This window comes from Ceratina calcarata, unplaced genomic scaffold (assembly GCF_001652005.2).
Source record: "Ceratina calcarata isolate Rehan_Ccalc_2016 unplaced genomic scaffold, ASM165200v1 scaffold397.2, whole genome shotgun sequence".
NCBI lineage: Eukaryota > Metazoa > Arthropoda > Insecta > Hymenoptera > Apidae > Ceratina > Ceratina calcarata.
The window spans coordinates 428,220-455,311 of record NW_017163090.1 but is presented as its reverse complement, the minus strand read 5'-3'; the positions used below and the strand labels follow the sequence as shown (position 1 = coordinate 455,311).

Below are 27,092 nucleotides of genomic sequence, written 5' to 3'. Positions count from 1 at the left end.
CCCAGCCGGATCGGGACGCGTACTTTTAGTTTCTTTAATCGTTTTCATTTTTTTACCCGTTAGAGAGAGAGAGAACAGTGTTCAGTGCGGGGTATCGGACCGGTGATACAAAATTTAGGTGAAGGTTTCTCGGTCCTCTCATCCGTGATCCTATCTTCCGTGGTTCTCGCGGAGTTTCGGGAAACAGTGATTAAACGGGCGAGTGATTACAGAGACTAGCCGGTGAATCGAGGTGGACCGAGGCAGAAACCGAGTGGAATTTCGACCAAGGTACGTCCGAAATTCGAAAAGCCGCGATTGATCGCGCGTTCCATCGCATCCACCACGGGACTAGCGTTCGGACTTACGGAGTATTCACACTACGGCTTCCGTCCGTAAATCGTGACGAGATGTCGTGACGATTCCCGTAGGACCCGTAATTTTCAGCAGCTAAACACGGACTGACCAGTGTCAGAGTCTGAAATCGAAGATATAGGGAAAAGCTTGGAGCCTCAGGAGTGGCTTCTGAAAAACGAGTGACCCAGAGTGTGGGTCAAATCCCCGGCTGTTTAGTTGCCAGTAGCTATCGAGAAATCGTCACGATTTACAAATGGAAATCGTAGCGTGAATACTCCATTACTCTTTAAACTAAAAAACGTTCCTCATCGGATATCAAAAGTCAAAAGATAATCTAAAAGCGGTGTATCAAAATGAAAGGACATGATCGCGCGAAAACTAAAGTAGCGAAACGAAAATTAGACTCCTCGCAGCCAGCGGTGAGATTTCGTTGCATTCGCGTTGAGTTCAATGTCAGGGCTATCCCCGTCATCGAACGACATCCGTAAATTCCGTAGAAACACAGCGAACGGGCAACCGATGTAAAACGAAAACGAGTCCTATTCCCCGCTCTCGAATCGCGACCGACTAAATTTCGTGTCGCACGCCCGCCGAATATTTTATGCCGGTACGTTCCGACAGCCGAGACGGGAGTCCGTCGACCCTTCGAAAAACGCGTTACGAGTTTCAACCGCGATACCGTGGATTTCGTAGACACCGCGATGACGCATCGATCGTGTTCCCGGAAGCCGAAGCAGGCTCCGCGTCGTCGTGGAGAAGTTACCTGTTCGATGACGTTTTTCCCAGTCGACCTAAATAGGCGGGATTCATGGGGAGCAGGTGCGCGCGTTCTCTGGCAGTGAACGAAAGGAGGCTCGAAACTCGGAGCCCGCGACCGAGTCGGTGAGTTCAATGCCAGAGAAGCGTAACGCCTTCCGATACTCGGTACGGGCGCGGTTCTAATAGCCGTGGTTACTCCGCAGTCTCACCACCTTCGAAACAGAAAACGAGTCGTCGATTCGAAGATCACTCACCGTTACCTATCGCGAATTCCTTCCGTTAACTGACTGCTTCGATAAGTCGACAAAAAATAAATGGTAGAGCGAGGCGAACAAAGGGATTCTATTCGAACTCGAATGCAACCGATGGAGCACGTGTGCAGACCGGAAACGTTATTAGAAAACGCTCGACGTCCGCCCATTACGGTTCGTGCGCGAGAAGTTCAACAACCATTAAATCATCCAACATGTTCGCATATTTAATTACGCAACGCGCGCGCACGGTTAATTATTTCTGTGTCACGCACATCTCGCGTCGCGTGAAAGCCCGCCGATTAAAATCGCGAGGCGCGAAAAATAGACTGTGCCGATATGCGGGCTGGCTACCGCGAAGAAACTCGTTCTCGCGCGAAGAGTACTATAACGCGTAAGCGGAATTTCCACGGTGCACAACGTCGCGATATATAACAATTTGCACGCGAGGTTGTGATGGACGAAACCCACTTCTCGGCTCTCACAAATCGCTCCATCATCGTCGCCAAAGGTTCAACGTGGACCGGTCGAAGATGCTATATTTAAACACGTTCTACGGTGAACGGACGCGCAAAAAAACGCTAATTCGTGTCCCCAAGACCCGGCGTGGCATCCGCGGAGAATCGCTTCGCTTCGAAGAAAACAGCCGACGTTCTTGGGATAGGATTGGATAGAGTTGGTTCGGCCCGTTCAGCCGCCGATGCCAAGGCAAGTCGAAGAGATTCGTGAGCAACCTCCGTGACGAGTCTCCTTCCTTCTCTCTTGCGTTCACCAGCCACCATCGTCGTCGTCATCATCATCATCATCATCATCATTATCGTCAGCAACAGCATCAACGCGATCGTCTCCGTCATCGTCTTTTACGCTTTCCCTCGGTTTTTATCTCGCCTCGCCTCCGCGAGTCTTCAAGTTGCCGACGCTACTCGAAAAGAACGAAAACTAACTCGTATTCACTTTCGATGCAGTCGGATAGAAAGCGCACAGCCCCGAGCGTTAATCGCGTACGTCAGAGAAGATTTGATCGACGCGTTACTCGGAGATCGAACGGGTGTAGAGAGCGATCGAGGGAAAACGGAAGAAGATAGAAGGCGAGAAGACTTGAAACGAAACGATTTTCACGTGCCGCTTCATCCATCGTTCGACTACTATGCTTTCTTCGTACGCCGCTTCATCTTCGTTTCTCTCGTTCGTTTCCTTCTACCAGTTAGCCGCGACCTGCCCCACTATCTCGCGTTCAACCGATGCGATGCGATCGAGGATCTTCCAGGCGCCGCCTGGCTCAGCTTGGCCGTTGACCTCGAAAGCCCTGACCAACACTCCGCAAATGCTGTTGCTTCTTCTTCTTCTTCTTCTTCTTCCTTGCTTTCTTCGTCTTCTTCACCTTCTTCTTCTTCTCCATCTTCAAACGTTCTACCTAGATCCACCCTTATCTCTACGTACACCCCTCACAATTTTATCCCACGGAATCTTTTCGGTTAATTAACGTTTGCTCGTAACGCGAGCTGCCATCTTCGCCTCGCGTCGCACGAACTCTCGGAGAAAAATGTCAGACGCGTTTTATCTCGACTCGTAACGCGAGACTCGGTTCCGTATAAATCTGCGTGGCGTCCCTCTTCGTGAAGTAGATACCTGTACGACGGTTTCTTTCTCTCGCTTTCGGCCTATCTCGGAGAAGAATCACGGCGAGAAAATTTAAGGGAAGAGATCTCCGAAGTGAATCGCGCTCGATAAAACCGAGTTCAAAAGGCTTTAGGTTCGATACAGCGAATCGTTTACCAAGATTACGACTCGCCGACAATGCTAACGACTAGTAATGGGTACGCGGAGTGACGAAACGATTCGCCACGGTACGACGGCAGATCCATGCGAACCGTATAACTATAACGGATGTCGCGTTCATAAGTGACACGCACGGAATGTCGTAATGAACGCGAGTGGTTAGACGAGTTGAACAAACGAATACTCATTTGCGAACAATGAAACGCGGAACCATCGAGCACGGTCTCGCGAGCGGTTGCGCGTGGAGCTCGGAGCGTGGAACGGTAGACTGGTGGGTCAACCGTGGTCGCGGTAAATCGCATCGATTTATTCGTGCTCGCCGGAGACGTAGGCGAGCCGACCCGTATTTCGAATACGGTAGCATCCGTGAAAGGCGACCAGCTGCGGCTACCGACGCGTACAGGCGTACGTAGCATCTCGCGAAAAAGTATTTAAAACGTCTTATTACGGCTAACGATATCCTCGAGCCCTCGCTGTTACCCCACCCTATTATCTCTTCCGCCCTCAATCAGTAACGCTCAATTTCTAACTCGTAATTTGCACGAGCGTGGTACCTGCGATCTATTCTACGCGTACGCGTATATTCTGAGCAGTAAGTAGCCACGCGATCGTGACGTTGCACCAGGAAAGCGAAAGGAAGGAAGCTAATCGGAGAGGAAAACGATGTTCGTGGAAAATGCGGTAGTTTCCTAAAGCGAACGAAGATGAAGATAGTAGGTACGGTAATCAGAAAAATGTTCCCAACGTCAGATCCCATGAATCAATTACAGACATAAAAACAATAGAATCGTTGGATGAATGTCTATCGGCGGTTCAGGAATGCGTAGCAGCAACCCCTAGAACGAATACATTAATTGCGACGGTCAGAAAATCGATGTCGCTACGAAGAAAGTTATCGACGCGAATGCTCGAACGCGATAGCGAAGACGCGTAAAGGCGAACGAACTCGACGAGAACGAGAAGAGAAGATGGAATGGAGAAAGACGGGAGCTCATTATCGAACACTTAGCACGTTTTAAAGCTACTTCCTGGGCAATTGCGTACAGATACGCGCCCGCGCATCTGTTCGATTCGCTTCGTTCAGCGTTCAACGATTCGACCGCTGCTATCGGTCGGCCGGTTTCCTCGATTACGCAATTTCCGTGTGGAATCCGATGATAAAAGTCGAAGGACCTTAAGTCGAAAGACCAAAAAAGTCGAAAGACCAAAGTCTATCATGCGTTTTGCCTTGAAACCGGATCGATTTCGATCGCTAGTAAATTAAGTTAACAAGGAGCAGCGTGCATCGCGAAGGAGGTCGATCGATCGATACGATTCCTAATTTCCTAATTAATTGGGGACATTATATCGAGTCTACGATCTCGAATACGACCTCGAACGAACCGAGTTCCAAAGGAAAGGACGCGGAATTGTCCTAGATTCTCGTTTAGAAGCGGAATCGATCGATTAGGGATTAACGATTAACGGTACGAAGAAGCCGGTCGCGGTTCGGACGAGCCGATTCCTTCACCTTTTGCCTCTCGATTTAGTTAAATAAGTTCCTGCCCTTCTTTTGGAATATTAAATCTACGATTTCCGTCGAATCCATGATTTGGAGTATATGTCAAATGGAATACTCCATTTAAAAGTTCCGCTGTTCCACCCTCGCTCGTGACTTTTAACAAAACGGTTCTACCGGTCCCGGGAGATCCGGTTCCCGAAGTTCTTCACGCACCGGCGCTCCACTACTCTAAAAATCCTCTTGACCTACTCCGCTTCCTAATTTTCCTACCATCGCGTAGCATCGTTAACGCTTGTTCCGGTTTTAACTTCTAACCCAGAACACGTCGGACAATCGGACGTCACGATTCGATTTAACTACCTTCATTTTACACATAGTTTTTATGGTACAAAGATGGAACAGCCGGGTCGTAAACCAGTGAATGATATTAGGAATGTAAAGACAAGTAAAGGGGGAATTAATGTACTCGCGCAAGTACTTACGTAGCGCGTACATATTATTCGACTCGAGGAGTTTGTGGACCGCGCAACGGTAATCTCTGTGTCGAGGATCGCGCGTTCGTTACACCGTTACACTTATGAGCGCGAACTCCATAAAACGCAACGACCTTACTTATCGGTGAGCCGACTGGCCACGAGTCACAAGTTGCGAGGCCACGGCCACGAACGACGCCCACCGCTCACCATTATTCCCTTACTGCTCAAACCGTTCCCGTTATACTTAGCCGAACTCGCATTACGTTTTATACCCTTCTGCGGCAACGCGGACAAACATCTTCGCCGTGACGTGTTTTAACGCGCCATGTATTTACACGGTCGTTTTTGGATATCGGAACGTGGACCGTGGAAAAGCAGCCGTAATGAATCGCGATAGGCAAGAGACGGAGCATCGCGATCGGGAGTCTAGCGCCGCACCATAACGCGCCGGTTCCTCCTCGCCAAGTACGAAACAACTTTCCGCTGTATCCGTTCAGCTTATCTATGAGCGAGGGAGCTAGTCTTATCCTTAATGGTAATGCCGCCTCGGAATGACTATTTATCGGTGATCTCGTTCGAGCAGCGCGAGAAGGAGGAATCGTCTACGGTTTACAAACCGTAGCTTACGACGCACAGTACACGCAACGGTCTACGACCAGCGATCTCGCAACCGGCTGTTGCTTCTGCGTTCCCCGTCGAATTCCGCGGCTCTCATTTTTGCACGCTCGGATCGTTCGATCGCAAAAACTTCTATTCCCTACGAGTTCCTCCTGCCGGGAGCTCAATCGCGTAAGTACCATGGTTCCCATCGAAGTACGCGTACGGTAGCTACGACGCGACGGCGACGACGTTTCTGCAAGTAACGCCACGCAACGGTGCTCCTATCTCTCGCCGCACGCGATATTTACGATAACCGGTAAAAACATTTTGCGATAGCAGATGGACCGAATCGCTCCCGGATTCTATCGTCGTTAACGGTATCGGCTATCTCGCGGACCGCGGTTGGGTTTCAATTCGCCCGTTCCTATCTAAGCGTTCTCATATTTCCTCGTATTATCAATCTTACGACATGTTCCACTTAGAATTAATTTCGTTATGCTCAGGGATAAAAAAACGAACTGTAATCGCTAATATGATTAAATTTTTCGAAGTTGAATGCAATTTTAGAGTATGACTTAATAATTCGTAATTGAAGAAGTTTGCCTAGAAAACAGAACTTTATTTCAAATCGATACAATCGAAGTGTACGTCACAGACTAAGACTAACTAAGGACAAGAGGGTAGAATTATTTAAAAATTTCGGGTGTAATAGAAAAGCAAGGAGAGTTGGAAGATTACGAGTCCAGTGTAAATAACAGTGAAATCGGTAACTATCGATGAGGTTAGAGATGAGATAACTTGAGTACGTGAAAAAAATTTAAGTATAAATATGACAGAAATCAGATAAAAGTTGCGCACGAACGATGCGAATCTCGGGGAGGAATTTCCTCGTTTTCTTTCGCGCAACACGAGTCGCCGCGTCAGGTGTACGCGGTGTTCCATGAACGGGGCTTAATTAACGGATAACTGTATCAATTAGAGACAACGCGCTACCGATTGTTCCGGCGCGGCGGGAATACTCGACGATTTATTTACGATCGTTCGAGACCCCGTTACCTTTTTTCTAGCATCGCGATAAGTCCGGAAAAAATAGACGAAGGTGCGAGCGAAACGATTCGATTTTAATTCAAGCCGATTCGCTCGATCTAACTGTAGATGAGATAATTGTGGTACGAGGGGAACGATCTTCATCTTTGCCTTCTTCTTCGTTTAATGCGACTTTAACGACATGGTCGCGCACCGGTACCTGGAATAATTCTTTGAGAATCATCCTGGGAACACGAACAGTCGACAAGGTATTGTTTCTACCTAAGCGGATTACCCGTTCTCTAAAACCCCTCACGTTAACTATCGTTTAACAGGACCCCTTTACTTAAAACCAATGTCGCCGCGGCTTAAATCCATGACCACTCTTTACAGTATTACAAAAGGATATGGTCTCTAAAACCGACGGTGCTTACTCGCGTTCCAAAGGCAGGTTATTTCCTTTAGCTTGCTCCACCCGTCTAAGTCGTTTACAGCGGTTGTTTATCATCCCCCTGCGCTTTTATCGACCTTATTTTCGTGGTCGGGTACAGGTACAAAGAGTAAAGCTTTTGCAGGGTATAATTTCGGAGGCGACTGGGTAGCGGCCAAGAAGCACGGACCCACTAACACCGACTCGTTCATCGTCTTCCACTAATCTGTGTAACCGATCCGGTCGAACGAGAGTTGCGTATAATTTTCGGCCATCGGAAGGAGAACCCTAGAGCCCGAACTTCAAACTCGTTAATATTCGTGGCTGCTCGCGAGTAGATGCGCGTATGTGTGACTTTTCATTTTAAACGGTAACTCAGACTTAAAGGAGTAAGACTGCATTCTCGTAGTCAGTATTAAACGGAGAGATTACTTTCCAACCTATCTACCGATACCGTTAAAGCCGAGCGCGGAAATCATACGCGACCTCGATCGTTCCGCTCCCTTTCCGATCTCCCCAAGGAATTCTTCGTTAGCAAAGAACGCGACAAAATCATATCTGGAATCGACGGATGTCAGTAGTGAAAACTAAATTTGATTCGTCGCACCGTTTTAAAATAGAAATTCCTTCGCAAATAAGTATATTCATCGCGTGTGTTACATACAATGACTCATCGAGCGTACTCACGTTCCAACGATGTATTGGCTATACAGTCAATCCCAAAAGTTTATGCACTTTAGAAACGCATTTTTTAAAAAGAAATCAGACGTCTGAAGAACATTGCTAATAATNTTTAGCACGTAGCTGTTTATTATTAGCATTATTCTTCCGACGTCTGATTTCTTTTTAATTATAGGAAATGCGTTTTTCTAAGGGACATAAACTTTTGGGATTGACTGTATAGCCAACACATCCTTAAATCGAAGGCCCGACGCAAATTCGATAACGAAGAGCAGATAGGAATGAACGAAGAGAGGTCACGATTGGAAATAGGAGTTTAACGGTAAATCGCGTAACGAATCGGACAGTCGTAGTCGTCGGGATCGCCAAGAGAGAGAGAGAGAGAGAGAGAGAGAGAGAAAGAGAGAGACGATGAAATGGTGAATGAAACGCGGGACGACTAGTTTGGTAACTCGTAATGGATGCCCGATTAAAACCGTTGCTCGGTCAACTTTTGCTCGGCCCCGATTCCAGGCTGTCCCTGAATCAAGTTCAAGGCGAATTTCGGTACGGAATCGAGTCTTCCTTGGATGAATACTACTTACGTGTAATCTTACGCGCGAATCGCACCTTCTAACCCGGACGTTCGTGTCTCCGCTCAAATTGGGAACGCTCATTCTTTCTCGAGATGCGTCCCTAATCGACTTCCTCTTTACCGATTCGAACGTCAGCTATCCCGGCGATAATAAATGTATGACGATCTATTCATCGACAAAAATTGTACTACGTACAAAGAGACACCGACGGAGAAAGGCGAAGAAGCAGCGAAGAGGCTCGCTCGATCGCTGGCCGTGTTTGCGCGCTTATAACGGTAAAGCATTCTCGAAAACGAGGTCAAAACCGAGCGTTCGAAAAATCTTGAGGAATTACGCAACCTGACTGCTAGCTGGAACTCGCCGCTGCAAGACTTACGATTACGAATCGCAAGGTATCGTCCCTTTCCGGTTATAAGCCGGTAGGTAACGATGAAAAAGTGTCAGCGATTTGCTTATGTTAATCTCGGAACTGGTTGCAATAGTGCTGTTAAGGAAATGCAGAGTCTGGATAACACGTCGCGCTTGGATGATTGTCGCGGCGCCTGTAATCTTGTCCTAAGAACGCTCATAAAGTTGTAAAAAGTCGATTTGTAGAACTACTTGCTTCGAACTGCAACTTGTTAAGCTAACAGTTGAAATGTACAGAACTAACATCCGCCATTTCAGTTTCACTCACATCAACAGAGTTAGACTCAACGAGTTATGACGCTTATTCCAGCCAATGTCAAAACCAGACTGGATTTCATTAACAACACTACCAGAACAAGAGAAATGAATCCAAGACTAGACAAATCATTCTTGAAATTAAAACATTTCTCGAGCTATTACTTATTCCTTTCCCGCTTTATAAGATTCGGAAACATTAGCGAAATAATTATTCTAGAAGAAGCGTTTCGCGTTTGACCTGAAACGACGCGACGAAGGGAGTAATAGGATGAAAGATAGGGTAAGTCGACGCGTGAAAGAAAACGTTTTAATCAAGAAACGACCTCGGGAGTCGCGTTTTACCGTTCTAACGGGCCCGAACTTCGTAACTGCTTCGCGTCACGTTTGTCCACGCAGAAGGAGAAAAACGGACGGTGCGGCGCGCGACGATGCGTCCTCCCTATCTATCCTAATAATGGCACCGGCGCCTCTTTGATCCGTTCTGGGACGAGCGAACATTCAAGACCGTGGTAGCGTGGCGAACTTCCCCTCGTTTTTGTTCGTTTCTAGATCCGATGCGGCTTCACGATCGAGACTACTTTAACGACGCAATTAGGCGATTCGAACAGATCGATACCTCGCATTATTCATCTCCTTGTCCCGAATCGCATACGGTTCGCCGACAACTTGTTATTCGAGCAGGCGAAGATACTTCTTGGAACCGATACGTGCGGTAGTAAAAGCGGTTATTGGCTTCAAAGGCACGATCAGAAGGCAACTCTTACGAATGGTTGATTGTAAAAATCAATGGTAGTTATGTTAGGTACGCCATCGGATCGGAAAAAAGCACGACCAATCGAAATGGTAAATAATCAAGCATTCGCTAAGAAACGAAGTTCGACTCTATAGATCGGCGGCGAGACGGCGAATCGGCCTTGGCGGTACGCGATCGCCCTTTAATTTGCCATTGCCCCAAGCTACGATAAATGGGAATCGAGAAAGAGGATGGTAGAGTGGAGGCGCGCGCGCGGGCGCCTACGGATCGATTACAAGGTACGCAGTCGTGTAGAGTCGTCGGCGTACCGACACCGACTAATCGGTAAAGTCGACGTCGGTACGTTTACTAATGGAATCGAATCTTGGAACTCTGATTCGTAAACATGAAACCAGCGACGAAACGATGATAACACTTTGCAAGGCTGGTCTTGAAATCGTTGAAACGAATCTTGATAATTCCATAGTATTCGGTATTTCACGGTTTTATTTCACATCCAATTGGAAAGCAAAAAAACGATAAAAAGAGGAGCGATCGAAGCAACTGTGGTGACCGATACACCGTTGGACAAAATTTCATGGGAAAATTGGAGGAAGCACGAATCCGTTTCAATTTCACTCGAATGAAACGATGTCTCCGCGCGTGATTAAACTCGGTAGTGGGAAAGAGGAAAAACGAGTTGGTAACGAACTTACGAACAATCAGTCTCATCGACGGCGGAGAGGTACAGTTTCCGTACGCGGTTGGAACGAATCGAGCATAGCGGGAAACGGTACTGATGCAGCTTCCGTAGCTAGAAGGATGAGATTACAGCCACGAAGAAGAAACAGAGGAAAGAAGGTCGAAGCAGCGCGATACCCTGGAAAGATTGTTCGAATCCTTTCCCAGCGCCAGCAAGTCGATCACCTTCGCCATTCTCGCGACATTCCCGTTCGCAATTCTGGTATTACGAGCATCTTGCTCGTTTCGACCCCCTCCCCCCCCCCTACATATTTCCTATATATCCAAAAGCTAATTCTTCTACGTTGCTCTTCCTACCTCTTTCCATCTCCGTCGAGCAATTTTTCCCTGACGCTGACCGATCGTAAGAAACATTGATCGTCGTTACCGTGCGAATCTCCGAACGCGCTTTTCTTGTTAACTTTCGACGCGCCGCACGAATGACCTCGCTACCGCAGTTTTCAAGTTACATAAACGCAATCGCAAACGCAATCGCGATTACCCACGAGTACGGTGAAAGTACGTTCGGGATCTTACACCCAACGCGACACTGACCCTCTTTTTCAACGACCGTGAAACGAACCTCGCCCCGCCTGGTCGCTTCCGCGTGAAGACGATTCCAAAACTCGTACGAATAAAATGCAAAAAAAATAACATTCACGTACATACAATAGAGAAATCGAACTCTCGGCTTCACTTGCTTCCTGCTCACAAGTTTCTGGTAAACGATGTTCAAAAGCGGTCCGAGATATAAGATAAATTAAAAAGCTCGTGATATAGTTAGCGGTAAATGGTTATTACTCATCGGCTAAGTCTATAATTACACGAGTTAATAAACGGACCGGCTATCGAGGAAACGTTTAATGAAACTGGAATCGTCCAGGCTAATTGGATCCCGAGACGACGCGCGACGATTCGCCTCGGCTAGAAATAACGTAACCGATGTATCGATGCTTCCTCAATCCACCCTTATCTTTAACCGGACCGTTTAACCGGAATTACGTAAAGGGTATTACAAATCATCCGAGAACGAGTTGGCACTCGCGCTCGCGAGCAGAAGATTACACGGCTAACCGCAAAATCCCATCGCTGCTCCGCTCATTATTCATCGCCGTCCGAATAATATGCACACGAATGCGTACCCCTACATATTTATTCCCGATGGATCGTGACGCGTGAGACTCGCTTCGGCTACGCGTATCCCGAGATAACGATCTCGCGGAATTGATTATCCCTGGAATGAAATTTCGCGCTCTGCGCACTCCATGCCGTACGCACTGATCGGGTCGAAGTAATTGTAGCGAGAATCGACTACGCGTAACGATTCCAGTTTGAAATATGTACATATGCGTGTGCAAAATCATAGTCGATCGAATCTTTCGTCGTATTTGTATCAGTATTAGTCGAAGTCGTATTATAATTAACTTCTCCTAGCTCGTTCTCGCATAGCTTTTCGACGGCGAACAAAAACTAAGAGAAACGGAGATCGGCTTGGAATCTCCACCGGTGGTACCGACTCCGACGAGGATCCGGAATGGCGAATTTCAAAGAAATCTCCCGCGACAAGCGGTTTCGTGTAACCATTTCGAGATTCTTCCCGGTAGATCCCCTCGATCCTTTCGCGTTCCGAACGGTGTAGCGGCGCGGCTTCTCGTCCGCGAAGAGGATCCTTGTCACGAAGCACACAGGGTTGCGGTGGATCGTGTCCTTGAGAGGTACATCTCCGGCTCCTCTCTCTCTCTTTCTTCCTGTCCCTCTTTTTGTCCGTTTCTTTTCCTAGCTGCCGGCTCGTTGCTTCGCGGCGGCGGCGGCGGGCCCCTTTCGCGCTCGCCTATTCCTGGCCACTCGATTTGCATGCAACAGGAACGAGACAAAGACCGAGGAGAAGGAGAAGACTCGAGAGATCCGCTTAGACGGGTGGAAAAATCGTGAAACACGAAAGCGAGCCGCGCGTGCATCGAGGGAGGAAGACAAAATGTCGCGGGGGACGGTTTTACATGGCTCCGAGTACGTAATATCTTCTGGCTGGCTGCTCGAACGGCCGCGACCGGATGCTGCGTCCCTACCTTTTTCTTTTTACTCTTCTCGTTTCTGCTCCTGCTCCTCCTCGTTCTCTCTAACTCTAACCCGTGTCTCACATTTGCAACCAGCAGCGTTTCCTGTGGTTGCGACCTATCCGATAACCCCCTTCGCCCTCTTCGCTTCTGCTTCTCGCGCATCGCGATCCTGCCACCCTACCCATCCTTCTCCTTCTTCGATGTACACGATCGCGTATAGCTTTGCAAACACCCTCGTAGTTTTCTATGGGATATCGGCTCGGTTCGCGTATGCGAGTCGCGTTACATCGCTTCGATCTAACGGGCCACCCGCGGCAGTCCCTAACTGGCAGCGACTAACGACGCCAGAACAACCCTTCCTCGTTCTTGCGCGGTTTCACGTCCGGTGACATCGCATCGCTCTCCGTGCCGTTCCATGCCTACCTCGATTCTACACGTTATAACGGGAACTTTAGTGTTCGCCGGTGAGAAATAGTTACGTTGATCGCGATGCTTGCATAGTTCTTTGCACAATTTTTTTAATTTGTTAATACGAAATCGAATTGTCGATTGTGGTCAGAACTTTCCGAGACCAAGGACACTGACAATTTGCGACCTGAATCGTTCGAATCGGACAGGAAATACACTTGTTTCTTTGTGCAATTTCCGCGGGTAATCGAAGGAGCGTGGAAGTTGCCATCAGCGTATTTGCGTTACCATTGTATGGAATTTTATAAAAAGAATCTTCGGATTGAAAATGATTCGGTTTACCTCTTCGATTCCACAGCTCGAAGTTTCGCGGAACGGAAGCGCGAACATTGGAGCGTGACGGACGATGCCGAAAAAAAAATGCTACCTCCTCTCCGGTTTCAACGAGCGAAATGGTCGCAAAGTTCCAAGCGTTTTACCGCGAAATTGGCCTACCGTGGCGCGGCGATCGTTACGATAATTTGCGCGAAAAACGTAAGACCGAGGGAGTCGACCGCTGCACGATCGCCGAACGCTGCCGGTGCAAGTGGACGGTTATGTTCGCGGTCGCGGTCGTGCCAGAGGAAAGTATCGAAAGTTTTCGTTCGTAGCTCCGCGTTTTCGATTAAATTCACTCTCGTTCAAACTGACGGAACTCATATTCGCTCGTATCGGTAACAGTACGGAACATCGGTCGGGCTAATCGAATAAATTTGACGGCGAGAGAGAAGCGAACGTTCAAGTATCGTGGAGAGTATGCCGAGAACAGAGAGAGAGGTCGGCGGCGGCGTTGCCCTCGCAGATTATTATTCCCGCGGTTGCGATAGCGCGCGCAAGGGAAGGAAGGCGAAGCGCTTCTTTCACCGCCGGGACGGGAGGTCGTTGCACCATCGTGGATCTCTCGCCCGCCAGAAGAAGGTATAATCATATTTCTTGCTTGGTCCCCTTCGTCCTTCGACGAAGATCCTCCCCTTAGCTCTCAGCCCCGCTTCCGCAGCCCTATCCGCGTCTCGAGTCTCGGTACGGCCATCGAGACAGCCGAGACCAAACCACGATCCGGCCGCTAATTACTCCCGAGATTTATCGAGATCGGTGCTCCCAGCTAGGTACCTACCCGTACTACGCGAGCGCCTAGGATCCGATCCTTATCACCGACCCTCCTTACGTCTTTTTATTCCTGCCGGACGACGAGCTCGTTGTTCGACGAAAGACGAGTCCGACGCGTCCTTGTAGGAAACCGATTAGCGTCGTTCTATTTCCTTTTTCGCTGGTACTCCTTTCGTTCCTCGACACAGCGTTGACATTTGTTACATGTACGTATGTATGTACTTAAAATCGACGGACGTAGATCAAATAATATAGTAATTGTCCTAGTTTCTACTCGCTGACGTATTTTAGTATAATTTTAAGATTAATCATTTATACATATAATATAAACTTTTTGAACCTTTAACAGCTCGTAAGTCCAGGAGAATAAAGTAAAAATCTTGAAACCATCAACACTTAAAATAATCGAAAAATCTGCCATTGAGTAGAAATTGAAACATTCACTATACAGTCGAAAAAAGAATCGCGAAGAAAGATTGTTGAAGGACGATAAATCGAATAGACGGCGATACCTTCGCGCAGCGTCTTTACCTTCGGTGGAACTCGCGCTCGTTCGTTCGTTAATTCCTAAAAGTGGTCGTTTACGAAGAACTGACCGAGACTGGAATACCATCGGTTCCTCGAGACAGAAGTTTCTCACGGAAGGCGAACCTAGATCCCAGGCTCAAGATTTATACGATCGACGAAACGGCTGAAAGATGACGCCCGATCATCGAGCCTCGAGCCGAGAAAGAGAGAGGAAGATTCACGGAGTTCTATTTACCGAGGATGGATCGACTCGGCACAGATTTACGTGCCTTGTTCGTTCGCGAATCTCAAACTCTCCGAAAGGTCGGAGAAGGAGGTCTCTCCGTGTCTTATTACCTACTTATGAATCTACTCTCAGGCTACCGTTCGGGTATGCGGTCGTAAATCGACCATTGCCTAGACGACGACGGAGATAATCCAGCGTTCCTTCTCGCCGATCGATCCGATAGACTCGATAGATTCCATGGCTTCCAGCCTGTCACGAACCGTAACGTCATCCTCGGTCGTCCACGACCGCGCGTAACGCAGGCTCGAAGCGTGAACAACTTCCAGGTAGAATACATTATACATAGCATCGTACAGAAAATCGAATGCATCGAACCTGGGAATATCGAATGCGCATCGATGCAAGGGAGTGCGGATGGTCGCGAGAATTTACGAGCGAACGTAGACTTTACCGTTTGACCCGCGCCCACGCATATTTAGCCTTTGAAATTTATTTCTCGCGATCCGCGAGATAAATACTGGCGGGAGTCTAATCCAGAAACGAATGAGCATCTTCTCGTTAGTGATGGATGCGCATCGGCAACGAATCCCGAATCCTGAGCTCGAAATTCGCTCTACTATGACTGAGTAAAATATGCAAATAGCAACGGCGCGGTGCCGGAAACGATAGGTGTGGAACGAAATTAGTCGACGGAAACGATGGTATATCTCGGTTTTTAATCTGCGAGACTCTATCGTCTTCCACGATCGCGGATCTCGCTTCCTTCTCCCGAGTATCCGTTACTGCGTCCTTCGCGCAGTTTCGCGCACCCTCGTCGTCGAAGCGTAATCGCTAATTACGAATCGAGTCGAAAACGAGCGGCCGCGCAAGGTACCCGCCCACGCGCGTCAATCGCGAAGCGAACCGCCTAATTACGAATCGCGTTCGAGAAGCACAGGAAAAGAGCTGAAAAGTCGGTTGAAAACCTCGGCGACGAGCTATTCAAGCATAACTGCCGACGAGACCATAAAAGGAATCTTCCGCAAGGATTATGGATATCTGAATTGTCGTGCTATTCGCGGAATGCTGGGGGAACTGCTTGATTAACAATTTTCGTTTTATTGTCATTATTATACATGATATTTCCATTCCTGGTAGACAGATTTAGTACTGTTTTTTAATCTTGTTCTCCTAGGGTAAATTAATACGAGCCAGAGCTGGCCAGAGATTATCGTCCCAAGCTGTATATCTTATATAAAAGCATTTAGCCCGTTTAATAAATAAGTAAATAAATTACTTTCTCCCCGAATAGAAATTAAATTCGCGGTGACCCTTTCCGGAGATAGGCGGAGCGAACTACGAGCGTAAACGTAGTCAAACAAAAATCAATTAGCGGACAAGTTTACGATCGCGCGAAGGACGAACGGCGTGTAATGAGATTTAAATGCAATTCGAGAACGCGGCTCCGAGCACGATCGTTCTTGGTAGCCGGAGAAGGTTAAGCTATAACATTAGCCCCTGTTCGAGGTACGTGCAGCATCGCGAAACGTTAAACGACGAAAAATGTAGCCACCCTCGGTTACCTCCTCTTAACCGTCCCACGTCGGGACCGCCGAGGTTCCTTCGTTTAAGCCAGAGATTGAAGCCAGCGGTTACCCGGGTAGGATTTAATTGCCTATGGTCCGCGGACGGGGAGGAGACAGTTTTTCTCGGATCGAGGCGGGGGAGAGAAAACCACCGTAGTGACCATGCCAGCGGGCAACGGTGGCCGACCAGCGAACGGTCTGATAAATCGTTCCCCAGCTGTTTAATATTGATGATTCGATCGGTGCTTGGGTTCCCGGACCTTAAGATCATCGAGGAGAAGAATTCGTTACCGACAACTCTGGACGAGTTAATAAGGAGGATAGATCCGATCCCGTCTGCGTTCCACGGGTACCGCGCTCGACCCGGCTTGGTGCCATTTGTTACGAGATCGTTGCGCCTAGTCACGAGCGCGTTCGACGCGGAATGTCGAGACAAATGGAAAACCACTCTCTCGTCCTCGTTTCTCAGCCGTACGATGCATGCACCATAATGACTAACGAAATAATGATACGAAGAAAGGTCAGAACCAGAACCTACATAGATTGACCGCAAGCCTCTTTCGTAAATGGGATAATGAAATTGGACTCGCGGTCGATACTCGATTCTCCGGGTGTCAATTGCGCGGATAATTCGGTTCTCAGTCTGAGGTTTCAAGGTTGAAACGCACTGACGTTTCGGTGATAAAGAAACGAGATTCCAGCTCGTGAAGCGTCGAATTTTTTTAATCAGACTGCGACAATACCGATCTATTTCTTAGCACAATTGTGTAAAAAACAATAAGGCAAACATACATATAATACGGAAGCGACGCGGTTCGCGGAACGAAATACCGGAAGCCGGTCTCTCTGGCTAGGTGGCAGGACCTTGAAAAGCGGTGGAACGTCTGCCGGACAAGTCGTCGGCCAGGTTTCTGGTTGCTCGTTCGTATCGCGGACATCGCCGTGTATCGCGGCCCGAAGGACCGGTTGCGACGTAAAGGTCAGGGATCCGCGTACACGCGAAACGACTTTTCCTGCCGGAACGAACTTGCTCGCGTTATCGTACGGATGATGTACGAGCGAAACCTTTTCGTACTCCATACGTATATATCTAAACGTATTCTTTTGTCCGCTGTCGCTAATCGAGGATAAAATCGTCGATACGCGAAATTTCACGACTCGTCTATTCGAGTCGAGAACCATTCAAAAATAGAAATTAGTAACCTTCCCCTCGGTCAACGGTAACTACAAGACGAACCGTGTGAAACATTTCCAAAACATATATTTGAACCGTAGTTGAAAAATCGTGCAATTCGATCCACGAGGGTCAGTCGGAAACGCGTGTAACAGTTCGAACGATCCCATGTGTTCAGGAAATCCCAGTCGTTCCGGGGTGACGCATCTTCGAGTCGAACGTGTTTTCCAAATAAGAAACGACAAGAATCTACGTACGTGTAGTAAATGACCCAACTTCTATTCACGTAACAATTTCTGTTCACTGGCTTTCTTTTGTATAATTTTATGTGCACTCGTAAATCAGTGAGTAAAAATTATGACGTGCAGAAATTGCGATCCTTACTAGACATTTTTTAACGAGAACAAAGAAGTACAATTTCGGCACTGCAATTTCGTATTGAATACGATGGTGCCGTAAAGTATCAAGTCATTATAGGAAAACACGAGGTGATCTGACCAGCGAGATATGAATACGAAGGGAGAAAAGATATAGAGCGAACTCTTGACCTCGGTACGAGCCAGGCCGAAGCTCTGCTCCTCCCCGACCTCCGTTACACAGCCTTGGCCATCGGAGCCCCAATGCCCTCGAACTGAGACCGCGTAAGAACATCGAACAACTACTGGATGAGTGTTTAACGAAACTTATACAATTCTCTATGAAAGTCTCTATCGTCGGATCGGTAAATCGATGCAACGATTAAAGACGAGAGGCCGACATTCGGGAAAACGCGAAGAAATGTTGATCGCAATTGACGAGCGGTCGAACGACTAGCTGGAAGGCCTGGAGGGAAGAAACGGGAAAATACGTGCGAGCGCACGCGAATCAGAGTGAGTGAGAGAGAAAGAAAGGGCGGGAAAGAAGAAATCCAGGAAGCGGCGAGTCGGTGAAACAAGAGCAAAAGGAAAGCCGGTGACTCGAGCGCTTCCAACTGACGCGGCGCGAGCGAATTACTCGAGGCTCGAGACGACTTCCTCGAGAGCTCGAGGATCGTCTTTTAACAACTTTTACGAACCTCGCTCGACGAACGTTCCTCGTCTCTCTTCCATCGGAAGCGCGCAATTTATTCTCTCGGGGATTGATTTACGAACACGCGTATCCTGCGAGAAACTGGTTATCGTCCACCCCTATAACTATAATTTATCCCGTCAACCTTCGCGAATGAAAGAAAAATGTTAGCTTCCACTAAATGCTATCAAACACAAAAATCGAGGAGAAACGATTTCCTATTAGCATTAATCATCGCCGTTACTTCCGGCGAGAAATCTAATCAACGATTAATTAGCCGAATCACGAATTAACCAACGTTCATTCGTTCTGTTTCAGATGGGCACGCCTGCGATCGGGACGATCGCCACCTTGGTCGTCGGCATCGCGTTTATGGTTTCCGTCGCTCACGCTGCTCTGGGTAAGTAAAAATCTCGTCGACGAATCTATCAAGACGCGAACCAAGTTTCAAGGAAATCATGTATGGATTTCAGCTAGGACGGCTTTCGAGAAGTTGACAGACTACGATTACCGTGGGACGACTTACTATAGCGTGAGAAATCTGTCTCTGTACGAATGTCAAGGCTGGTGCCGCGAGGAGGCCGAATGCCAAGCCGCGGCGTTCTCCTTCGTAGTGAATCCTCTGGCGCCGATGCAGGACACCTTGTGTCAGCTACAAAACGAGACCGCGGCTACGAATCCAGCGGCGCAGCCGCAACGAGCCGCGAACATGTATTATATGACGAAGCTTCAGATCAGATCAGGTGAGCGAATGTCGGTGGACTCGAAACGTTCGCGAGTAATACCCGAGTCCGATGAACGTCCTTAAAAGCATTTCTTCGAAAACCGGTACTTGCACCTATGAGTAAATCGAAGACCTACCCGACATCCATTAGAGTGATTGCAAAGCGTAATCGAGCTACTGGCATGGCTTTGTTAACAAACGATAATTACCGCTCTGCGACCTTTCGACGGGTAAGGACGAGCGGCAGAGAGAAAGGCGTGATAATCCGGGTTTAAACGCAGCTAACAAAGCCGGTTGAGAGCAGGTAGGCGTGCAAATATACCAGGAATAAAAACCCAGTAGCTGTTCGTCTCGAGCGGCTGGGTGGATTCGTTTACTCGCACCCTTCGCTGTTGTCGAAACAATATTTGCTCTCGCTCTTCCAGTTGTTTTCTCTTTTCTTCGACGATTGGAAAACGAAAAGAACCGAATACCTTGTGTCATTTCCATTTCCCTCGAACTGCGTAAATTTTTTCCTTTTCCGCTACGATCGTTGTCGTCGTACTGTATGAACAACCCCTTGAAACTTGGCGCTTATGAAAGTTTCTACCTTCGATCCTATTAAAGCCGAGAAACGACGAAGACGAAGAAGGTGTCGAACCCCTGGAGATCGACACAATGATCTCGCCCCTCGGTAACACCATGGGCATGGACGGGTCGGATTTTCGCCGGGTTGGAAAATTTCACCGACAATTTGCCAAAGGCCTGGTGCCGAGTGTCTGGTGCCGGCAAACAATGAAAGGTCTACTAGTGCCGTCTCGGTCTAAGCACGGTCTCTGCTATAAACAGGTATCTGCCTGCCAGTCCTCGAGGTGTCGAAAAGATCCCTAGGGGGGCTAAGAAACCCCTAATATTGGTTTAACGAGCCTGCTGGTACCAGTACCCTCGATCCCTTCCAACCGATATCGGAGCTAAGGGTACGGTCGTAAAACTGACGCAATCGCGCTCCGTGGGACGGTTCCAGGTAGTTTCCCATTTCCTGGAAACGACCTGCTGGATTTGCACCTTGTTCGTTCTAGCGAAATATAAACGATAATTTCTTATTTCCTCGACGAATACCATAGCTATCCCTTTTTTATTGTCTATTTATTTCTTTGTAATAAGGAGCTGATCGCTCTTTTGAAACCAAAAACAGAATGAGGTTTACTGTATTGTATATTTGATATACTGTGACACGTATTACAATGAGAGAGACGATACTTCTGGATCTGTTGTAATGGTTAACCGCGTCGATAATTAAATTTGAACAGTACGATGGAGAATGAATATCACAATTACGACATTTTAAAGACTAAAGACGCGAAACGGAAGATCGAGAAATGAAAATTGCGGCTCGACATGAAACGTTTTCTCGGAATCGTAAACCTGAGTGTACGCGTCACCGTTTGGCACGTGCAAAATTTTACGCAACGGATTCCTTCCCGAGGAAACGAAGGGAGGATGATGCCTGACCGCGGCGAGGAACGATTAATTTTAGACTCCGCGGTGACTCATGGCTTGCCGATCGCGAATGACAGAAGTTCAGCGCCGGTAGAACCGTCAACGAAAATATTTTCAGCGGTAACGGAAATCGCGAAGTCCGTCTCGTTTCTTCTCCGATGCGAACATATCCCGCCTACGCTCACTCGGTGCACGACGACGTACGAAAATAGTCCACGGCTGAAAACAGCAAGCCAGCGTATTTTTAAAGATTCCGAGTACAATATTCGGAACACGATTGGAATTTAACTCGTGCTCGATTCTATTCTAGAGAGAGAACGAGTTATTAATAATCCACCGTGTCGTGCGAAACAAGTCGAAACGCCGCGCCACAGGAGGTCTCGTATTGAAACGATTACACACTTATTTCGCACGTTAGCGAGTAGATGGGTATGCGTTTCGGCAAAGACGATCGGGAATTTGCAAGCGACATGAATCATCGGCGCGCGACGGTTCGTTGGCACGGGTCGCGGCGTTAGCGCCGGTTTCGAGGGCGGAACGAACGGAAAAGCAATTAGAGCGCGCGCGGGCTGTTCTGAGCGATACGCGATATTCCCGGTACCCGGCCAAAAGTCACGCCGGTCGTGCGTCACGACGTTACGATGCCAAGTTCTAGTCACATGTCCTCACCGCTCGTGATTTCGGCAGCGACCAGTCCCATGCTTACGCTCGCGTGATCGACCGATCGAGAAGTTTTTCACGCTTCCTCGAAGACCCGTACCTAGAATCCAACGGTTAACTCTATCGTCACCGTAGATCCACGCTTCCACCGTCCACTACTTTTCTTTTCCCTCGTTTCGAACGGTCATCCACTTTTCTTCTTGTCCGTTCCCGTCGTAAAAGGACGACCTAGAAGCAACCTTGACATTTCAAGCATAAAATGTACGTTACGTAGATGAATTCTGTGTAACGCGTTGCGACACGACACGACACGGATAGGCAGGTTTTGAAATTCAAAATTGAGTATTTTTCGAGTGCCAAATTGGACGCAACAGCCAAGCGAGTCGTCGTCGCGTGGGTACCGGGTGCAAGTACCTACACGTGAGAATTGCATAACGAAGAGCGCCTCTCGCAACATAGCTCGCATATACTCGGTTCCTTTGTCGAATGCGCTGACGTCGCGTCCGCAATCAGCAGCTAGAAGCGTCCACGCGTTCATTCCGTACCGCTTCTATGCGAGAACGAAAACGCTCGACGAATGGTTCCATATGTAACAAGTCTCGCTACGTACAATGAACGATTCGGAAAATTGCAATTATCGTTATTATTACTATTGACATTTAAGGATAGAACGATACGCTGGTGCATTTTCTCGTCGATGAGATTCATCCGTTTACCGAAGGATTTTCGGTCCGATAACGTATCTCGGCGCGATCGAGCTCTTCTATTCCATTTAATCTAGACTTCGCTTCCAATGATGACGCGTTTCAGAGAACGTTTGCCTGCGACCGTGGTCATTCGAACGCGTCCCGAACAAGATGATCCGCGGACTGGACAACGCTCTGATCTACACTTCTACGAAGGAGGCCTGTCTCGCCGCCTGTCTGAACGAGCACAGATTCACCTGTCGCTCCGTCGAATACAATTACGTGACGTTACAGTGTCACCTGAGCGACTCCGATCGAAGAACAACCGGCCAGTACGTGCAATTCGTCGACACACAAGGCGTTGACTATTTCGAAAATCTCTGTCTAAAAGGTAAAGACTGCTTTCGACCATCGCGTCGACGGTAATTATCGAGTCATCGCGGAACGTTGGCCGAGACGTGTCGTGTGGTAAATTTTTCAGGGAAAGAAGCGTGCAAGGCTCAGAGGGTTTATCAAATGCCGAGAATCGGCGTAGCCGACGACAAGGTGGCGCAATATGCAGGTTTGCACTATTACACGGACAAGGAGCTGCAAGTACAGAGCGAGTCGGCGTGCAGATTGGCTTGCGAGATCGAGAACGAGTTCCTCTGCAGGTCTTTCCTTTATCGGGGCGCGCCCCAAGGATCCGCATACAATTGTCAGCTATTCCACCTGGATCACTGGACCCTTCCAGACGGACCCTCGACCTACCTGAACGCAGAACGACCCCTAATCGACAACGGCGAGAGAGTCGGGACCTATTTCGAGAACTATTGCGAAAGTGAGGATTGAAACGACCGCGGTTTCCAGGTCTGTTCGTGGAAAGCTTCAAATCGAAATTGAAATTGCAGAGGGTACGGGTCCAGTCGCGGATCCCTTGCCAGTCGTTTTCGAGACCACGGAAGATCCGACGATAAACAACCTGACGAGGAACGATATCAATTGCGACAAAACTGGCACTTGTTATGATGGTACGTAGAAACGATCGGAATCAGCTGCTAGCTGTATTTCGTACACAGTCCGTACGATGGTATAGAATCGGAAGAGACAATTATCGCGATCGAAATATGAATGATTGCAGTGTCAGTCGATTGCAAAGATACTCGGATCGCGGTTCAGGTTCGCACGAACAAACCGTTCAACGGCCGCATTTACGCTTTGGGCCGTTCCGAGACCTGCAACATCGACGTGATCAACAGCGATCTCTTCAGGCTCGATCTGACCATGAGCGGGCAAGACTGTAACACTCAGAGCGTGGTAAGTGCGCGGCACCTATTTCCATAGGTGCGCACACCCACAGGCGCATAAACGCACGCATACGATGGGTGTGCGTACGTTAGTATAATAAGGGATATGCGTATACGATCCGAATACGTAGATACTTTCGTATCCACGCGAGTCGTTCGAATCCTGTTCTCTACAACTATCTACTTTGTTCACCGTAGCAGCGTGACGGTTTTCAGACTGGGATATATTCGAACACGGTCGTCCTTCAACATCACTCCGTGGTGATGACCAAGGCCGACAAGATTTACAAGGTGAAGTGCACCTACGACATGTCCTCAAAGAACATCACCTTCGGGATGATGCCGATTCGAGATCCGGAAATGATCAGCATCACCAGCGCACCGGAAGCCCCTCCGCCAAGGATCCGAATCCTTGATAGCAGGTCTAGAGAAGTGGAGACCGTCCGTATCGGAGACAAGCTAACATTCAGAATCGAGATCCCAGAAGACAGTGAGTCCGAATCTATGAAACAATTTTAATCAATCGATCCGAACGAGTCTCGCTGAGCTCACTTCCGCTTTCCCGTTTTCAACTGTCTGTAGCTCCTTACGGAATCTTTGCTCGAAGCTGCGTCGCCATGGCTAAGGACTCCAAGAGCACGTTCCAGATCATCGACGACGAGGGGTCGGTAGCCTTTTTCGACGCGTACCTTGCGTAAACGAGTTACAAACCATTAATCCTTGTCGTTCGTATTCACAGCTGTCCCGTGGATCCGTCGATCTTCCCGAGCTTCACGCCCGATGGTAACGCTCTTCAGTCCGTCTACGAGGCATTCAGATTCACCGAGTCCTACGGCGTGATCTTCCAGTGCAATGTCAAATACTGTTTGGGACCTTGCGAACCGGTAACGACGCGATGCGAGTGATTATTCACGTTCGTTCATCGAGAGAAATTAAGAAAAAACGTTTGTTCGCAGGCTGTGTGCGAGTGGGGACGCGAATCCGTGGAATCGTGGGGCAAGAGGCGCCGAAGAAGCATCTCGAACGGCACGGAGGAAAAGGCGGAGGACATGACGCTGTCCCAGGAGATCCTCGTCCTCGACTTCGGCGACGAGAAGCAGTCGGACTTTTTCAAGAGCGACGCCAGTATAGACTTCAACGAAGCAGGTAATTCGTAGTTCGACTGATACGCGGTCGTCGAGTTGAAGTCGATGCGATATATTGAACGTTTTCTCTTCACAGACAAGACGGTGACCATAGTGGAGCCCTGCCCGACGAAGACTTCGGTTCTTGTTTTGGGTGTGACCTGCGCCCTCCTGGTTCTCATCTACGTTTCCACGATCTTCTGCTACTACATGAAAAAATGGTTGTCGCCCCGTAAAACCATGCCTTGAGAAAATTTCCAACGTCGCTCGACGAAGGTGACAACGGGGGTAGGAACGTGAAGTAGCGGGAGTTCAAGCTAGATCGGCGAAAAGGAAAAACGTTCCAAAATTAAGCGCGAAATCGCTCGGCTCGCGCGCGACGAATCCGAAAGACGCGCGTTCGGAGCCAACGAGTCGTCGACGCGTGGAAAATTTGCGTTTTCCACGCTATTTGTTCGCGCGTTCCGAGAACAGATGACCGGTGCGCTCGTTTTTTCCCGCGCGGATGTTCCTCCTGCCGATCGATTTCGAATTCGTCGCGATGCGCTCGTCCGAGAGCGATTTAACTATAAAAATCCATAAACTTGGACTCCCTCGGGAAACTCGGTACTAGAATTCGAGACGCGTTTGAGGCCCGAGAAAGAAGAAGGGAAATCAAGGGCACATTTAAGCAAAGAACAAAATTCCGAGTATCGCTCGCGATAATGTCGGATGGGGCATCGCGCATTGTAAAAGTCACGAGTCGTTTGTGCAACGGCCCGAACGGCATCTTTTCATCGGTGATGGTAAAACGCGCCGTCTCCCTCTGTCGTTGCGCGCTCGTAGAACGCTTTAAATATAATTTGCGCGCGACGCTAGACGGTACATATCGCGGGTGACGACGGAATCACGAGGCGTCGGACGCTCTTGTAATGGGCAACCGGCATCGCGAGTATCGGGGATTCGATAGTTTTTTACGTGTACAACGATATCGGTAGTAGGCGTATCAGTTTTTCGGATCATTTTACGGGACAATATCTCTTAATGCGCATACGTATTTTTATGTCTGACTTATTCATTTTTATACATACCTACTATTTATCGCGCGTATCCGATCTTTTAGATCGCATGGGACGAAGATCGCAAGGATCTCGCGTGCAATATCTCGTGGCGAGTCGCGGAATGTTTTCTTTTTTCTCGAGGACGACGAAAACCTGGCGAAATGCGTCTCGGTTCCTCGCATCGAGAAAAATCAATCCTCGACCCGCGGACGACTACGTTCTTTTTCTTCGAAGGCCCAGGAGTCTCGCTTGGTTAATGTTCGAATCGATTCGTCGATCGGGTGAACTCTTCGAAGACCGATCGAGAGAGCCGAACGTTCACCGAAGGAGAGCTCCACCTTAAAGTAAACACAGGGACTCCCTAACGAGAGGAATACGTTGTAACTACACTTTATTTAAAGACATCATAGACACAGCTAACTGTCTTCTTATCCCATAAAAGCTACTTCTGATCGGGTTGCAAGGAGAGCTAAATGGAAAGCGAGAAATTATCTTTTCATAGTATGCTTTCCGATTTCGAAACGTCGTCGAACGGTGAATAAACCGCCCCCAGACCCGGTTCCGATTACTTTTATGTTCATCTTTCCCCAACGGAAATCGACTTGTAACCCGTATCGAGACTAGCAATATTTAAAGGTTCACGCTTCACTAACGTCTCTAACGATACAATTAGCGTTTAAGGTAGGAGATAAATGGAGCATTTAAGCGTACGCGAAAGGAATAGAAAGGAAGAACGAATGGGCAACTAAAGAGAGTACTCATTAATCACTGATGAACCGCAAGAAGCAATCTTATTTTTGAGAATCGATCGGTTATTTCGTATGTCTATACTCTGTGCTATCGTATTTCGATCGATCGTTTCTATCAGTTTGGTACCATTATTTTACTCGAATAGGCCATTTCAAGATTTTTGCGAGCGATGTGCGTTGAAACGTGACGTGGATTTATCCGAATACGCTATCGGTTCGGAGAAATCCCAGTTGCGATAATATCTCGATGTTGCGGAAATGTCACAGAATTACGGATGATTCGAGATTAAGCTTTAATCGAGCGTGATCTTGTATCGAAGCGGAAAATGATGTTGACTGCATTTATCGGTACGATTAAAACGGATTTCGAAAGGAAGCCCCAATTCAGCCCCTGCGTGGGTAGAAACGAGTAAATCGAGTGTACATATTATTGGATCGGTAGACACTCGTTGTCAGATAGAGACACGCATACACGCATCAATATCACACGTACTTGTACTCTATTTATGTACGCGATCGTTTTAATAATTAAACAGAGATCAATTTTGAAGACTCTCTTTCCAATCCCTCCTTCCGTTCGGAAATTGAACGTAATTCTTAGCAAAAGTTTAAGTTAATCAACTCGTCGAATATGCATGT

The 27,092-nt window shown here is 48.1% G+C and overlaps 1 protein-coding gene across 1 annotated transcript; it reads left to right on the top strand.

Annotated features, from left to right (window-relative positions):
- Nucleotides 1–27,003, top strand: tyn (trynity). Its single transcript, XM_018026932.2, has 12 exons — nucleotides 1–270; nucleotides 19,024–19,105; nucleotides 19,179–19,448; nucleotides 22,379–22,645; nucleotides 22,736–23,074; nucleotides 23,145–23,264; nucleotides 23,375–23,550; nucleotides 23,757–24,030; nucleotides 24,123–24,204; nucleotides 24,280–24,424; nucleotides 24,497–24,686; nucleotides 24,762–27,003. The coding sequence occupies exons 2-12, from the start codon at nucleotides 19,024–19,026 to the stop codon at nucleotides 24,911–24,913; spliced, it is 2,097 nt and encodes a 698-aa protein (XP_017882421.2). The 5' UTR covers nucleotides 1–270; the 3' UTR covers nucleotides 24,914–27,003.
- The last annotated feature ends 89 nt before the right edge of the window (nucleotides 27,004–27,092 follow it).

Coding starts and splice junctions, on each gene's coding strand:
- tyn (XM_018026932.2), top strand. CDS start 19,024: ATGGGCACGCCTGCGATCGGGACGATCGCCACCTTGGTCGTCGGCATC. Junction 19,449..22,378: donor GAAGCTTCAGATCAGATCAG/GTGAGCGAATGT, acceptor GACGCGTTTCAG/AGAACGTTTGCCTGCGACCG. Junction 24,031..24,122: donor AATCGAGATCCCAGAAGACA/GTGAGTCCGAAT, acceptor AACTGTCTGTAG/CTCCTTACGGAATCTTTGCT.